Source organism: Eurytemora carolleeae, unplaced genomic scaffold (assembly GCF_000591075.1).
Source record: "Eurytemora carolleeae unplaced genomic scaffold, Eaff_2.0 scaffold1046, whole genome shotgun sequence".
Lineage (NCBI taxonomy): Eukaryota > Metazoa > Arthropoda > Copepoda > Calanoida > Temoridae > Eurytemora > Eurytemora carolleeae.
The window spans coordinates 472-15,515 of record NW_019396932.1 but is presented as its reverse complement, the minus strand read 5'-3'; the positions used below and the strand labels follow the sequence as shown (position 1 = coordinate 15,515).

Sequence of the window (15,044 nt, the reverse complement as noted above, 5' to 3'; positions counted from 1 at the left end):
ACCATGCCATTTCAAATATGCAAAAATTTTTGCAAAATTTTAAATAACCTGATTTTTAATCAAGAAAAACTAAAAATGTGCAAATTTCCTTTGACAGGTTGTTTGCAAAAAATTTGCAATTTTTTTTTTGCAAAACTTGTGTAATCCGTTTTCTTATGTCATAGGCTTTCCAAAAAGCTAAATTTTATCAAAATCTGATAACTGAAAGTGGGTCAAAACAAAGATTTAGTTTGTTAAGTTACATTGGTAAAAATGTTAAGGGGGATTGACTGTTTATTTCTAATCACAGATCAAAATTCATATAATCAAAATTCAGACTATTGGGAATATTTCTTTTAAAACAATTGTAAATGTCAATCAAAAATATTCAGGATGCACGAATTGAAGCATTGGAGAACGGAAGCCATGCTTTGGATAACAAGCTAAGTGATTTGGAGTCTGCTGATGTCTTCCTTCAGGAAGCCAATAAGCAGCTAGCGGTACGAACTACAGAGATTGAGAACAAATCCAAAAAGATTGAAGTTGACTTTAGCCAGGTTACTGAGGAGTTCCAGAAAGGATTTACACTGAAAGTGGAAAGCAAGCTGGAAAAAATGGAAGAAAGTCTTGATGTTTTGAACAAGAACAAGATCAATAATGATGCGAAAATGTCAGATTTGATTGCACGCTTAGATGAGCATGATGACAAGATTGAGAATATGCAAACTGATATTGAAACTGGAAAAAACATCATGGAAAAACTGTCAAGCACCACAGAGAATATTTCTGAAATTATTTCTCAAACTCAAAAGCAAATCACAAATGTTGCCGAAAATGTAGAAAAGAACGAAAAGGACATCACAAATATATTTAGCTCCCTTGCCAAGCTAAATTCAGAAAATCAGGACATGCACTCTGAAAGCAAGCTTAACATTACGAGAATATATGAAGCCATACATGAACAACAAATTTCCCTGGAGAACACTATCAAAGAGCTGAACAGTGAACATGATAAAGTTACGAGCTTTGAATTGTTGATCTCTGCTTTAACAGCAGAAACGGATGGCCTGAAAGCCCAAATTAGCCATGAGATGCAGACCAGTGTAGAGAACTTTGAAGAAGGTCAAAATAAATTAAAGGAAGCTTTCAAGGAGCACTTGAGTAATTTTTCTGCTCAAGCCTCAAAACTTGATAAGGTAGAAACAGATGCAGATGTCACAAATTCTGATCTCAAGAAACTTCTAGAAAGATTCTCTAAATTGCAGAATGATCTACAAAGTCTGGATGTCAAACATGTTGAAACTGTGGAAAGAATGAAAGAGGTGACAGTTCTTGCAACAAACATTGAAGTTCATGTCAAATCTCAAGAGCAAAGGATAGAACAGCAGAATGAGGAAGGCTTAACCAATGTTAACAAAAAGATTGCAATGATTGAAGGAGACCTGGATACTGCACAGAAGAAGATAGCTGACTTGGACAGCAAAGGGCTAAGTTTGTCAGGCAATGTTCAAACAATAAACCAAACCTTGGTTTCAAAATTGGACGAACTCAAGAAAATTACTGATGACCTTGAAGCCAAACTCAGTAATGCGTCTGCTGATCACTCAAAGAAAATGGAGGCGATTCAAGACCTTTATGCGGAAAGTACAGATAAGATTAAGGGGCTTGAAGAGGCAAGTATGCAGCACTTTGAGCGTGCTCGTTACTTTGAAACTCTGAACACAAGGGTAGCCCAACTGGATGAGATGAGACAGCAAAGTGAAGCTAAAGCAAGAGATGAAGTAGATATGGGTATCTCAAAGCAAAATTCTCTTGTCAATGAGTTTAAACTGGATGTAGACAACAAGGTTCAAAACATAACTTTACAGTTCCAGGAAAACTTTTATAAATCAGAACAAGAAAATAATCAACTGAAAGAACAAATTCTACACTTGAAGGCGGAAATTGAAAAATGCTACCTTTCAATAAATGGATTAAATGGAGAGTTTGGAAATATTACTGGCAAGATCCAAGATCTAGAATCAGGATTTGATACTCAACTGAAGAATATTTCTGCAAAGACAGATTATGCTGAAAGTTCCCTAGCCAAAGAGGTTGAACAATTAAATGATAAAGCATCGGAGCTTAATTCTAAGTTGAAGTACTTGGAACATGAAAATATGAACAATATAGCAGAAATAGTGGCAATGAAGGAAGCTTCATTTGCCCACAATGAAAAGGTAACTTTTGTAGAAGCTCTGTCAGCCAGGGTTAGCTCATTTGATGATAGCAGACAGCAGTTTGAAGAAGATTTGATTAGGAAAAATGAGGAAATGATTGCCAAGAATGCATCTGCAATAACAGATTTGAAGCAGGAATGTGAGGGTAGATTGGAAATGCTTGAAGCAGAGACCAAAAGCGGCTTTGCAAAAACTGCAGATGCTAATGATGGGTTAGCAGTCTCACTAGAAAATCTGAGAAAGGAGAATGAAAATCTTGGGACTTGGTTCAAGGATCTTCAGGAAAGGCATGTTCAGCTGAACTTCATTTTAACTGAACAGAATCAGACAAACCAAACCTTTGTTCTGGAAAAACAGCAGGAACTTGAAGCTAAGATTGAAAAAAGTCTGTTGCAATCTCAAGAGAATATCAAAACAGAACAAGAAAGTGGGATGTCTGAGTTGAGGGAAATGATTGAGACAACTTCAAATAATTTGAGAGCTGAAATTCAAGATAAGGCAGACAAGGAGAATGTTGAAAAGCTTGAGATGTTCAAGAATTCCCTGAAAATAATGGAAGATAAAATTGAAGATGTTGCCACTGGTATTCAAAAGGCGGAAGAGAACTTTGCAGCAAAGGTTGATGAAAATGTCCTGTCTCTGAGATCCGACTTGGAAGAAAAACTTAAGGAGCAAGAATATGATTGTAAAGAACTCTACAAAACAAATGAAAAGCTTCAGAGCAAGGTGGAAATTCTGGAAATGGGAATTTCGGCTCAACTTGAAGACATTGAAAAACTGAGAGAACAGGATGAGGTCATAAAGCAAGAGGTTAAAGATACCCAAGAGGCTGAAACTTCACGATGTGCTCTAATGCAGAATTCCCTTGAAGAGAGGATGAAGACTCTTGAAGATAAACTTGACCAATTCCAAACAAGCTTAGGTGAATCCCAGCTGAATCAAAATGAGATTATCATCAGGGAGAGCAAAGAAATTATTTCAAAAATGAAAATAGAAATAGACCAAGGAGCAGCGGAAACAGACAAACATTTCAGAGATGGCTTGAAAGCCATGGAGGAAAAAATCCAAAAACTTGAAACTGATGTTCTTAGCAGTCTGGAAAATAAATTAGTCCAAGAGATAAAAGACAGCCATTTAGTACTTAAGGGAGAAACTGGCTTGAAGATTAAGACGCTTGAGGATGATATTGAAGGTCAGAAGTTGGTTATTGAGGACAAGTTTAACAACTGTTTGGAACAGCTTGAATCCAACAAAGTTCAGCTTAAAACTGAAGTTGGAAACAGTTCACGAGAGTTGCTTTCAGAAATTCAAAATGATTTAGATGCAAAGTTGGCAAACATTGATATCTTTGTTAAGGAGGCTGAAAAGCATGTTGAGAACTTGAGATCCCTGAATGGCAAACTGATTGATCAGGTAAAGGAAAATATGAAGGGGCATGAGGTAGAGCAAGAAAAGATTGCAGAAAACCTGAAACAGCAAACGGATGGGCAATTAGAAAAATATAAGAAGCAAGTTGAAGATGAGCTAAAGACCATTATCAGCATTAAGGATGAGCATACTCTTACTTTGACCAGTATGTCCAACACAATAATCTCAGTACGGGAGACCCTTTCCAAATCTATAGAGGAGTTCAAAGAGACAGAGAAGAGAATTGATGCTTTGGAAAAAGGACAAATTGTTCAAGATGAGGAAATTGACAAAAATAAGGAAACTCTAAAAGATCAGCTTCAAGACTTAATGGCTAAGATAGCACTAAATCAATCTGATCTTGAACATCATCTGACAATTTATGAAGATGAAAAGAAGATGACGCAACAGCGCCTTGATGACTCTGGAATCAGCATGTCAGAAATTGATGAAAAACTGAGCTTCCTGGCTGAAAACAATGAAACTAAGGACCAGACAATAAATGAAATGAACAAATCCTTTGAAACTTCCATACATGTGTTCTCCTCTCAGTTTGAGACCAAACTAGCAGAGGATCATAAAGCTTTTACTGATAGATTGCAGAGGGCAGAGGATAATGTAAGGGACAACAGTATGGCTATTAAAGCTAATACAAGTCTGATTCAGCAGAATGGTGACAACATTGCCAGCTTGCTCACAACATCTGGAAAACATGATGAAGAATTTGTTGTAATTAAAGTTGAAATTCAGAAACTGCAAGTTAATGAGCAAAAAGAGAGTGAGGAATCATTAAAGAAAGTAGAAATCTTAAGCAGCAAGGTGGAATCAGAGATAAAAAGGCTTGACCAAATCAAACATCAAGTAAGCGATCTAGATGATGCAGTGACTCATCTTTCTCCGGATATTATCACCAATGCGGAGAAGATTCTTGTCTTAGAAGTGTTCAAGGAGAAGTTGGAAGCCTCAACTGAAAACCTGCAAAAAGAAGTTGAAGAGGTTAAATCTGCCGAGGAAAAATCGCGGTCAGAAATTGAAGAGCTCAAGGAGGACACAGAGAAATTGGGAGAAATATTGGAGACTCTTCAAGACAAGTTTGATAATTTGAAGAAGGAGACATCTGACAGGTTTAAGGATGACAATACCAAAATTGAAGAAGTAAGTGGACTCTTATCAAACATCAAACTCTCAGTTGAAGAAAACAACGCAGCACTTCAGAGTCAACTTCAAGAATTAAAGAAGGACCAAGATGCTAAGACTGTTATTTTGGGCAATGATGTAATTGATTTGAGAAATCAGTTGACAAAGTTTGAAAGACAGTTTTCTGAAGTTCCCCTGCAGCTAGAAGAGCATAAAAAGAATACTGAGGATGAGATTAAAAATCTGAAAGAAAAACAGTTTGATGATGTCAAAAATCTCAAAGATCAGCTTGATGAATTCCTTGATAAATTTGCAATTGTTCAGGCGACCCTAGATGAAATCAAGGCAACAAATGTTAAGATGGAAAACATTGAAAATAATATAAGCCAACAATTTAATCTGAAGATTGCCAGCTCGATGATGGAGAGCAAAGATGCTCAAGAAGAAAATCAGAAAAGGCTAGATGAGCTGAAAGAAAATTTGAATGAAGAAACTGCTAAGCTGTCAGTTATTATAATGAGCATGAAATCATCATTTGAAGACAGCAACAAGCTAATAATAGATGACATTGACAAACTGAAGAGTGCAGACAATGAGCTGATGAATGAAATTAACAACAATAAAAATAGCTTAAACCTGAAACTGGAAAGCCTGAATTCAGAGGCACAATCTTTGATTGGAAGGGTCACTGGGGTAGAGAATGAAAATAAGGAGCAAAATGATTGCATTCTTCATCTTGAGACAAACCAAAAAGACCAATTGGAAAAGATTGTTTCCCTTTATGAAAACACAGCTGCCTATGAAGAAAAATCAAAGTATGTTCAGGTTCTTGAAGCTAAAGTAGAAAAAGTTGATGAAATGAGACAAAAAAGTGAAAGCCAGACCAAGGAAGATTTTAAACAAGCAATCATGACAAACAAGGATAATATTGAGAAATTAAGAGCTGATGTAGACAAATCAATCCAGGAACTAGGAGAAAAACATGATGATGATATGAGTAACCTAAGCTCCGCCGTAGCAGAGATGAAAAACAATTTTGCAAACAATGTGAGAGAAGTAAAAGAAGATTGCAATATTCTTAAATCAGAGGGAGTTGTATTCAAAGACACACTCACAAAATATCAAGAACTGCTTGAAGTTAAGCTTAAGGAAGTTGATAATAACACCAATGAAAATTCAAGAGTTATCCAAGATGTCAAAGATATGTTGAATGAGACAAATGATAAGATTGATACTAATCAAGCTACTTTTAATACTGGCCTTAACAGTCTAAAAGATGAAACTCCTGCTCTGATAGAAAAAACTTTAGATTTTTTCAAAACTGATGTCAAAGAAGAAATTACAGTCCTCAATAATGACTTCAATGAGCTGAAGAAGAATATTGAACCACTTGAGCTAGGTTTCACAAAACTTGGAAAAGAACTGGAAGAAAATTCTCAGAAACAATCGGCGTCTCTGAATGACCTCAAGAATGTTAGCCAAGATATGCTTGCTGTTCTCAGGAATGATTTTGACGGGAAAGTTAAAGAGATCATGGAGTATTTTGATAAGCAGGGAAAAACAATAGCATTAAACAACACTTATATGATGTCCTCTCAAGAGTTATTGCACAACATATCCATATCTTCCACAGAGCAAGCAGAAAAGATTGAGGCCCTAGAATCTCAAACTGGTATTCTAGACAACAAGCTATGCAGTCTTGAGTCTGCAGATCTTTTCCTACAAGAAGCACACAGAATGCTTACAGATAAAACTACACTTGTTGAAGCTGAATCAAAGAGGTTGGAAGCTTCAGTATTGGCCCATATGAAAAATCAAAAAGAGGAGCATGAAGACACCCTGAAAAGCCAGATAACCCTCATTCTAAAAGATATTGACAAACTTGAAGCGGACAAATCCAAGGCATTTGAAAGGATAAATGACATTGAAAATCAGGCTCATGGCAATCAGAATCAGATAACAGTCCTTGAAGCTAAATTTCTCAACCAGACTAACGATCTCTCAACAAATCTTGAAACAATGATTGCTGATATGAAGACAAGCCAAGAGAACAAATTAGAGGTTCTGGAGGAAAACATTGTATTGAATAAGGCAATTTTGCAAAACTCAATTGAAGATTTGAACAATAACCTCAAGGGCAATGATGAAAAAATCAAACAAATTGAGGGTAGTCTCAAAATTTTGGATGTGAAACATGTAGAAACTACACAGAAGATGAAAGAAGTCACTGTCTTGGCAACCAACATTGAAGTTCATGTCAAATCACAAGAGCAAAAGTTTGAAGAGCAGAAAGCTCTAGATATGACTGGGTTTGAAAACAGCTTCAAAGAATTAAAAGAAAAAGAGGTGATGCTCCAAGAGAAATTGGAAAGTCTTAAAATTGATTGCCAGGGAACCATGCAAAAGATTGACGACCTTGAGTTTAAAGACAAAGAGAAAAATGCTTTAGTTGATGCTTCAATTCATGACATACATGCAAAATTGCAATCCTTTGATGATCACAATAAAATTCAAGGAGAGAAGATGCACGTTATTGAGATGCTAAGTGACAGGTTGGATCAGCTAGATGAATCAAGATCAACTCATGATCTTCATGTTACCACAACAATTGAAAACCTACGAGAGGAATATAAAAAAAATTTGGCTCTAATCAACCTGGAAATAGACAACAAGCTCACTGCCCTACAGGATACAGAACTATCAACGCTGCATCAAATCACAGAGGCTTTAAAAGGAGACTTAGTCAACCTAAGGACTGAAAACGAAGGGCAGGGCAGAAGTATTATAGAACTTGGCAACAATTATAAAGAAGTAAATGCCAGGTATGAGGAACATATTAAAATTCTGGAAACCAAACTATCCCAAGCACTATCTGAAATACAAATACTGCTTGCTAAAGTTGAAAGCATCGATGATGAGAACAAGTATAATAAAGAAAAGCTGGTGGCCATGGAGGAAGCAGCAGTTACCCAGAGTGAAAAGGCAGTATATGTTGAATCTTTAATGAGCAGGATGGATGACATGAGACAGCAGAGTGAGGTGAAATCAAAAGAAGAGCTTCAAACTAAAATTCAATCACAAACAAAAGCTGTTGATGAACTGAGAAATGAATTGGAAGCAAAGCTTGGAAGTATTTCAAGAGATATCAGAGGGGAACTGGACTCACTAAATTCTGCACAAGAGCAACTTCGCAGCAAGTTGCATCTTGATAACAAAGCAGCACTTGAGACCCTTGAAAATGAACAAGAAACAAAATTCACTGCAATTATGAAAATCATCCATGATCACAAAACTTTAATAGAAAAAACTCATTCTTCAATTACAACCATAACTGAAAGAATTGTTCACACTGAATCTTCTCAGAGTAATTCCCAAGAAAAGATTATTGCAGACTATGCCCAAAAACTATCTGAGTTGAAGGAAAATTTTGAAGAAAGGATTGTGGAACTTTTTATGCAGAGTGGAGTGCAGAAGGCACACATTGATAAGAATACTTCATTGATTGAAGAACTGTCTGCTGAATTCAATTCTTCCAGTTTACAACTGAGAGGAGAAATTACAAATATCAAGGTATGTATTATTAGTAAAAAAATGTCATTAGTGTAAAAAAAATTAATTATCTATTTAATTTATTTATTTAATTAAATATCTATTTAATTTATTTTCTAGGAACATCAGGAAAATGAAAGAAACCTTATTGTGTCACAAATTCAAGAAGATCACAGCTCCCTTGAAGCACTCTTTAACAGTTTGGAGACTAGGGTCGAATCCACAGAAACTACTCTTATCAAAGAGGTAAACTGAGGATCATTTTACAGTCCTAATTGATAACTCAAAAAAAATTGTTAAATATTTTTTTTTGATTTAATCAATAATAAGAATAATAATTATAATTATAATAATTGGTGTACAAATTCTAATTGAAAAATTAAAATTAGAAATGTTAGCTCAATTTCATAATTTACTGCCTCCACCCAATATAGAACCTTGACCAAATCATAAACAGTTATCAACATCTTGTGTTCAACCAATCTTTTTGAAATTTTATTTCAGTCCAGCAGAATGGAGAGTTTGGAGAAGTTCTTCCATGGAAGAACACAGAAGGATGATGAGTTGTACGAAAGAGTATTTGGATTGGAAAAGGCCAGTAAGGAGCATGAGGATCTTATTGTTAATGTGGAGAAATCTGCGTCTGAGAAGGCTGAAGAGTGCGATATGCAGCTTAAGGATTACAAGAAGACTAACAAGGATGAGCTCCAGGGAATACGTAAGTACATACATGCATGTTTTCAAATCTAGTAACTGCCAATGCATGCTTCCTTAAGTAGTTTAAACCATTATTAAGGTTGGGTAAAATGGTGAGTGATTCAAACTTCCATAAGGTTTTTATTAGTTTCTCCTTTATTCTGAGAGAATTTGTAATTTTTAACTTAAGACCTACTGGTTATTGTGTGCTAAGACATCCGATAAATATGATCCCATTCATTTACATAGGTTCGCATGTCAAACGCCTTAGCATCGGTTACAATAAGTCAAATTACCAGTTGAATGCTGTTCTCTTGCATTTACACTTGACCGACTAGTAAGTAGTTTTTATCACACTGCATGAGTAGGTTGACATAGTTTCTTAGCTCACAGAAGAAATTGTTATTTTTCATTTGAATTACTTGACATTAAAACTACCAAACCTTGAGAAAATTTGCCCAGAACTATGCATGTCATTTTATGGTCCAAAAAATCAAACTTACTTCATTTAAAGTTTTCACCACAAGAGTGTTTGCACCAATATTCACTTCTTTTTGTTTTAAGGGATTTCTTCTTATTTTTTTCTTTTTCTTGTTCAGTATGGGATATGAGTTGTTATGTGATGAAAGAAAGTAAAAAAAAAAACTCTAAGACTTTTATGCTGGTGCCATTCTTGCTAGCGCCATTTCTGCTACTATAAATTTTACTGTATGCCAATTTAAATATACAAAATTCAAGCTAGCAGCAGCCCTTAGTACCCTAGCCTTACCTAGCCATAATTCTTTGCCTCCTCGCCTAGCATGTCCTAGCTGCAGTGCTCAGCCTATTATTCAGCTATTTGAACAAAAATGATGCTCGCAAAAGTGACAGTAGCAAAAATGTCACAGGCCAAATAAATAAAAAACAAATGTAACCTCAAATCCCTTACTGCTTCAGCTTGTAGACCAGTAAAGGGCAATTTTCTTCAGGTTTAGGTCGGGGCAAGCAACCTGCTTCTAAAGTTGGACTATGGTTATCAAAAAAGCGAAGAACGCTCAGCTGTTGTGCATGTAGAGCACCAAATCAATCAATGCAAAACGTTTACCTTGCATCAGAAGCATCTGGTGAATCAATTCAAAATTACAGGCGCAGAGATGGAAACTGACAAGGAGAACCTGTGGACTCTCATCATTGAAATATATTCTGCATTCCGTAAGTTCTTTGAAATGAACATTTTTAATAATTCAACAAAGTGTTCTTACCTTCTAACCATTTAACAATCTACTCAGGGGGGTCAACTGTTGTACTGAAGTCGGAAGGTGCAGTTAAGCACCACCAGGCGGATGTATTGGGTGTGTACAGGATGGTGGATAACTACAATGACAGACCAGTGTACAAGCAGGACGGAGGAGAAAATTACATCTATTACAGGTAAAATCTGATTCTTTTTTATTGTTATTGCAGAATTTGACAATATCTTGATTTCTGAAAATATATTTTTCATAAATTTTTATACTTTAGCAATCATTTTTAATTTTTTTTTAAAATGACTTACATATTTGCAGTGCTACGTCAAACAGCTGGTTGGTTGGAACTGTGGTGGGGCATCAGTATGGCTGGCTGCGTAATCCATCTGAAAATGCTGGGAAGCGGCGCTGGATCCCAGACCTTAGTACTGGCTGGGAGTACAGACCTCTCATCCGCAATAGTGAACTCAATAACACGTGGTGCACAGACGATGGAACTCTCAGGATAGAGAGCCTCAGAGGTGACACCTTTAAACCAATTTAGTTCTAGGTTGAGGGGAAGCGTTCCGGCCCTCTCCAACTTTAGCTTCTAGATCATATCCTTTTTTTAAATAGACAAATGAAACTTTTTGACGGAATTTTAAGGACGGTCATGAGCTTAGAAATGATTCTAAAATTTACATGAAGCCCTTGAAAACATGGATTTTAAAAAATGCGTCAGATGCATTCCATTCCAAAAAAACCTTCACTCACATAATTAAATTGTTATACTATTTTAGATGTTGAAAAGGTGAATGAACTTATTAGAGATATCAAGAACTCGAAAGAGGTGGATTAAAGAATTAAACACGTTGACTCCCGATCAGAATTGATTAGATTTTATAGTTAGGACAGAATCATTCAGAAAAATAAATTTAATTTAAAAAGTTTCTGCAAATCTTAAAATATATTTGGTCTGTAGTCTAAACTAAAATTAGTAATGAATAGTATTAATGAAGTATTTATTAACAAGTAACAACTGTAGATTCCAGTGGGTTAAAGTATTTCTTTTGGTAAAAACTACATATCAAGTCTTGACCTAATCAAGTGCTTTATGATTATTATAATTTAATTGATATAGGAAAAACTATTAAAAATTGTCTTGAGACAGATATTTCCGATAAAAAAGCAGTGTTTTATTCTAAATTCCTTGATTTTAAATATTGGTATTTTTGCATGATATGTAGGTATGCAGGTGTTCGTGCCAAACTCAAGCTTTAATATGTGATATGATTAAAAATTGATACTCTATATATATTCTTGTATTCACTGTAGAGGTTGTAAATAAAAAATAAACGATAAAATTATATTTGTCTTGTTTGTTTCAATCGTTTACAGATAAATAGAAATAACTCCAGTTAAATCTAGTTAAAAAATTGTTTATGCAACCATATTTCCAGCGGAAATGTTTCAGCAATCTTATAATACAACATTATAACCATGTGTCAAGCAAAAATGTCAACCTGCAAAACTGTAGAATAACATTAATTAAATGTATTTTATTTTGTTACAAAGAAAATAGTTTTAATAACTTATTAAATCAATCATTAAGTGAAATGAGTCAGTTTGGTTTACATTCCACACTTGCTGTGTCTTGTGTTCATTGGACTATTTAAAGTCATAACTTGAGGCTAAATGTCGTCTTTATATTCCAGAGTTACTTAATTTTAAACATAGGTAAAATGTTTTAAGTTTTAAACTAGACCTAAAAATATAATGTACACAAAATATGACAAATAAACATTTTTTAATAAGGAAAGTCGTCAATTACCATGACATTTCTTTATTTGCCAAACACAAGTTTTTTTAAACCTATAGTTTGTAATAAAGAAAAAATTAAATATCAAATATGAGTGTTTAGTCATAGGAATTCCAAAACTTCCACATTATCAAAGATTCACTATACAGGGTTACCCAAAAAGGATGAGACTGAAAAAACGACTTAAAAATTTTCAAATATGACGATCCCAAGGGTAAATTAAGTCGTCTGCATATAATATAGTCTTTTAGTAGCTTGGATAATGATTTGAACAAGAACTAAATAAGTTAGAGTTGCAGTGAATCATGAATATAAGGAAACAGAAAGCAAACATTTCATTCAGTCGTCTCTGAGGTCTCATCCTTTGTAGGTAACCCTGTATGTAAAGCAAACAATTTCTTGAAAAAACAAATTGTAATGTCTGATTTATGAATTAATTCCTTTTTTGCTCTTTTTAAAAGATTAGGGCTGACTGAAATAGAAAAATAATTTGGTCATTTCTGACATTTCTAGGCCTAATACGACTACCCATAATCAGTAAATAAATGGTTGAATGCTAAGAAACAAATAATAATGCAAAACAAAATTTAAAATAAAACGAACCTCGTTTAATCCTGTAATCTGAACGAAGAATTGTTTAAAAATGTGAAGTTTAGATCTTGAATTGTCGGCTAATAGCAATGCAAACTGAATATCGAATTTACTGATAAAGTTTAAACGTATTAAAGTTTTGTGGGGCAAATAAGAATGTGGAATTGTCAGTAAAACACATTAGTTGAAGTATTAATAAAAAAAAAGGGACTGCAGTAAACATAATCTTAAGTGATCTTCTTTTTCTGTTTCAAAACGGGTATCTTCAAAAATTATTTATTTTCTATTTTGGTTCCCGGATTTTTTTCAGAAACAATGGAATCACTTTTCTAGGTAAAAAAACGACTATATATATCTTCCACATTGTTGATTATATAAAGCTCTAAAAGACACGCTCTGTTTGTTAACGCCGTTTTCTGTATAATCGTTCATTTTTTTCATTTTTTTCCCATTTGATTTTTTTTTCTGAACAGTCCAATTTCGTTTATTGTTCGTTAATTTTTTTAAAGAGCGCTCTCGGTTTACAAAACGTTTTGTTTGAAATTATTTGTTCATTAATAAAGACAATGCCCATCTCTATGTTCTGCCTACCTCTGCCAGACAGAAAACAACAGAAGATAAGATAAAAACTGCAGAAAAGGTTCCATGTTCCCAAAAACATAATTAACAATGGTGCCAAGAAATCATAGAGAATAGAATATATAGAGAGGAATTAAAAGATCTCTCGGTATGAAATTTTTCAGTCCCTTTCAGCCTGAAAGGGAGTTCAAAGTGTACAAATCATGTAAATGTTCACAAATTATATGCAGTAGAGTACATTAATACAGTATGTTCCCTAGACTATTCATTTCAATTTCGAATTTTTTAAACTGTTAAATAAACTTTATTATGAATTAGGTGAATAAAAACATCATTTGATTTATAATTATAACGGAAAATCATCGTTTGTAAAGTGGAAGCCATAGAGTCTATGTGAAATGATCATTGGTCAATTATGAAACCAGCCTATTTCATAATTTGGGTTTCTTTTGACAATAATTTTAGATTTTCAATAAAATGATATTCCAGGGCCCAACAGGTTATATAGCACAAATATGTGAAGTACACCTGCAGTATGGAAACAGTACAACAAAATGGCCGTTTTACACTTTTTTCTAGTAAATTCCTCTCTATATATATATTCTATTCTCTATGCAAGAAATGCTTCTTTCATACAAAATTGAAATCATTGTATTGATATACGACTGTAAAATATAAACTAAGAAAAAAGTTAAAGATGTCATTAGCTTTCATTGAAGCAGTATTTGTTTTCTCTTTTACACAGAATTATCTTTGTGTATCTTATACAGGCGAATATTTCAATACAAGGAAGACGACTTCCAATTTCAGCTTTGATTTCAGACCAAGCTTTCAAACATAATGAATTCATATAAACACGGGAACAACTTAGTCAATTAACAACTTTTCGTTGTTATTTGTAAACTATAAAAGCTATTTAAATATTATCATGTTTAGTACAGTGAAACCCTTAATAACGAATACATCGAAAGAATTCATCAAATGTCGTATTCTTCACTTTCTGATAATGGAATGTTGCAGATATTTAGTTTTTTAATTAAATTATTATGTGGAACCCGCATATTCATGGCTATTTATTTATTTTTGCAAATACTGAAATTTACGTAATATTGTAAAAAACTTACTGAAAAATTGTCAAGACGACATTGGGTAAATTCTTACGATGCATTCATTATTAAGGGTTTCACTGTAGAATACGATATGCGAGTACCTTGCGTTATGAGAAGTTTCCTCTACTGAAATCAATAAAATGCATCTTTTTTTCTTTACAGCAAGTTAATTGATTACATGACAGCTGTATAACAGCTGGGTAATGTAAACATGCTTTAGATTATTTAAAGAATTAACAAACATGCAAACTTAATATTTGTCCATTTCTTCAAAATCCTCCATATTTGTTATATTCCTCCATCTTGTTTCTATTCGTCCAACTTGCTTCTATTCCTCGATCTTGCTTCTAATCCTTCATCTTGTTTCTATTCCATCATCTTGTTTCTATTCCTCCATCTTGTTTTTATTCCTCCATCTTGTTTCTATTCCTCCATCTTGTTCCAATTCCTCCATCTTGTTCCTATTCCTTCATCTCGTTTATATTCCTTCATTTTGTTTCTATTCCTCCATCGTGATCCTTTTCCTCCAACTTGCTTCTATTCCTCCATCTTGTTTCTATTCCTCCATCTTGTTCCTATTCCTCCATTTTGTTTCTATTCCTCCATCTTGTTCCAATTCCTTCCTCTTGTTTCTATTCCTTCATCTTGTTTCTATTCCTCCATCTTGTTTCTATTCCTCCATCTTGTTTCTATTCCTCCATTTGTTCCTATTCCTCCATCTTGTCTTCATTCCTCCATCTTGTTTCTATTCCTC

At 34.1% G+C, this 15,044-nt stretch overlaps 1 protein-coding gene across 5 annotated transcripts in view; it reads left to right on the top strand.

Annotated features, from left to right (window-relative positions):
• LOC111710253 (golgin subfamily B member 1) overlaps positions 1-11,561 on the top strand; it is a 52,768-nt gene extending 41,207 nt beyond the window's left edge. For all 5 annotated transcript variants that reach the window (XM_023484317.1, XM_023484316.1, XM_023484320.1 and 2 more), the window contains 7 exons: positions 372-8,312; positions 8,412-8,537; positions 8,796-9,009; positions 10,113-10,178; positions 10,256-10,397; positions 10,532-10,734; positions 10,993-11,561. In XM_023484317.1, coding sequence (XP_023340085.1) covers positions 372-8,312; positions 8,412-8,537; positions 8,796-9,009; positions 10,113-10,178; positions 10,256-10,397; positions 10,532-10,734; positions 10,993-11,051 — 8,751 coding nt within the window. In that variant the 3' untranslated portion in view covers positions 11,052-11,561. The remainder of the gene's footprint in view (positions 1-371; positions 8,313-8,411; positions 8,538-8,795; positions 9,010-10,112; positions 10,179-10,255; positions 10,398-10,531; positions 10,735-10,992) is intronic.
• Positions 11,562-15,044: the final 3,483 nt, after the last annotated feature.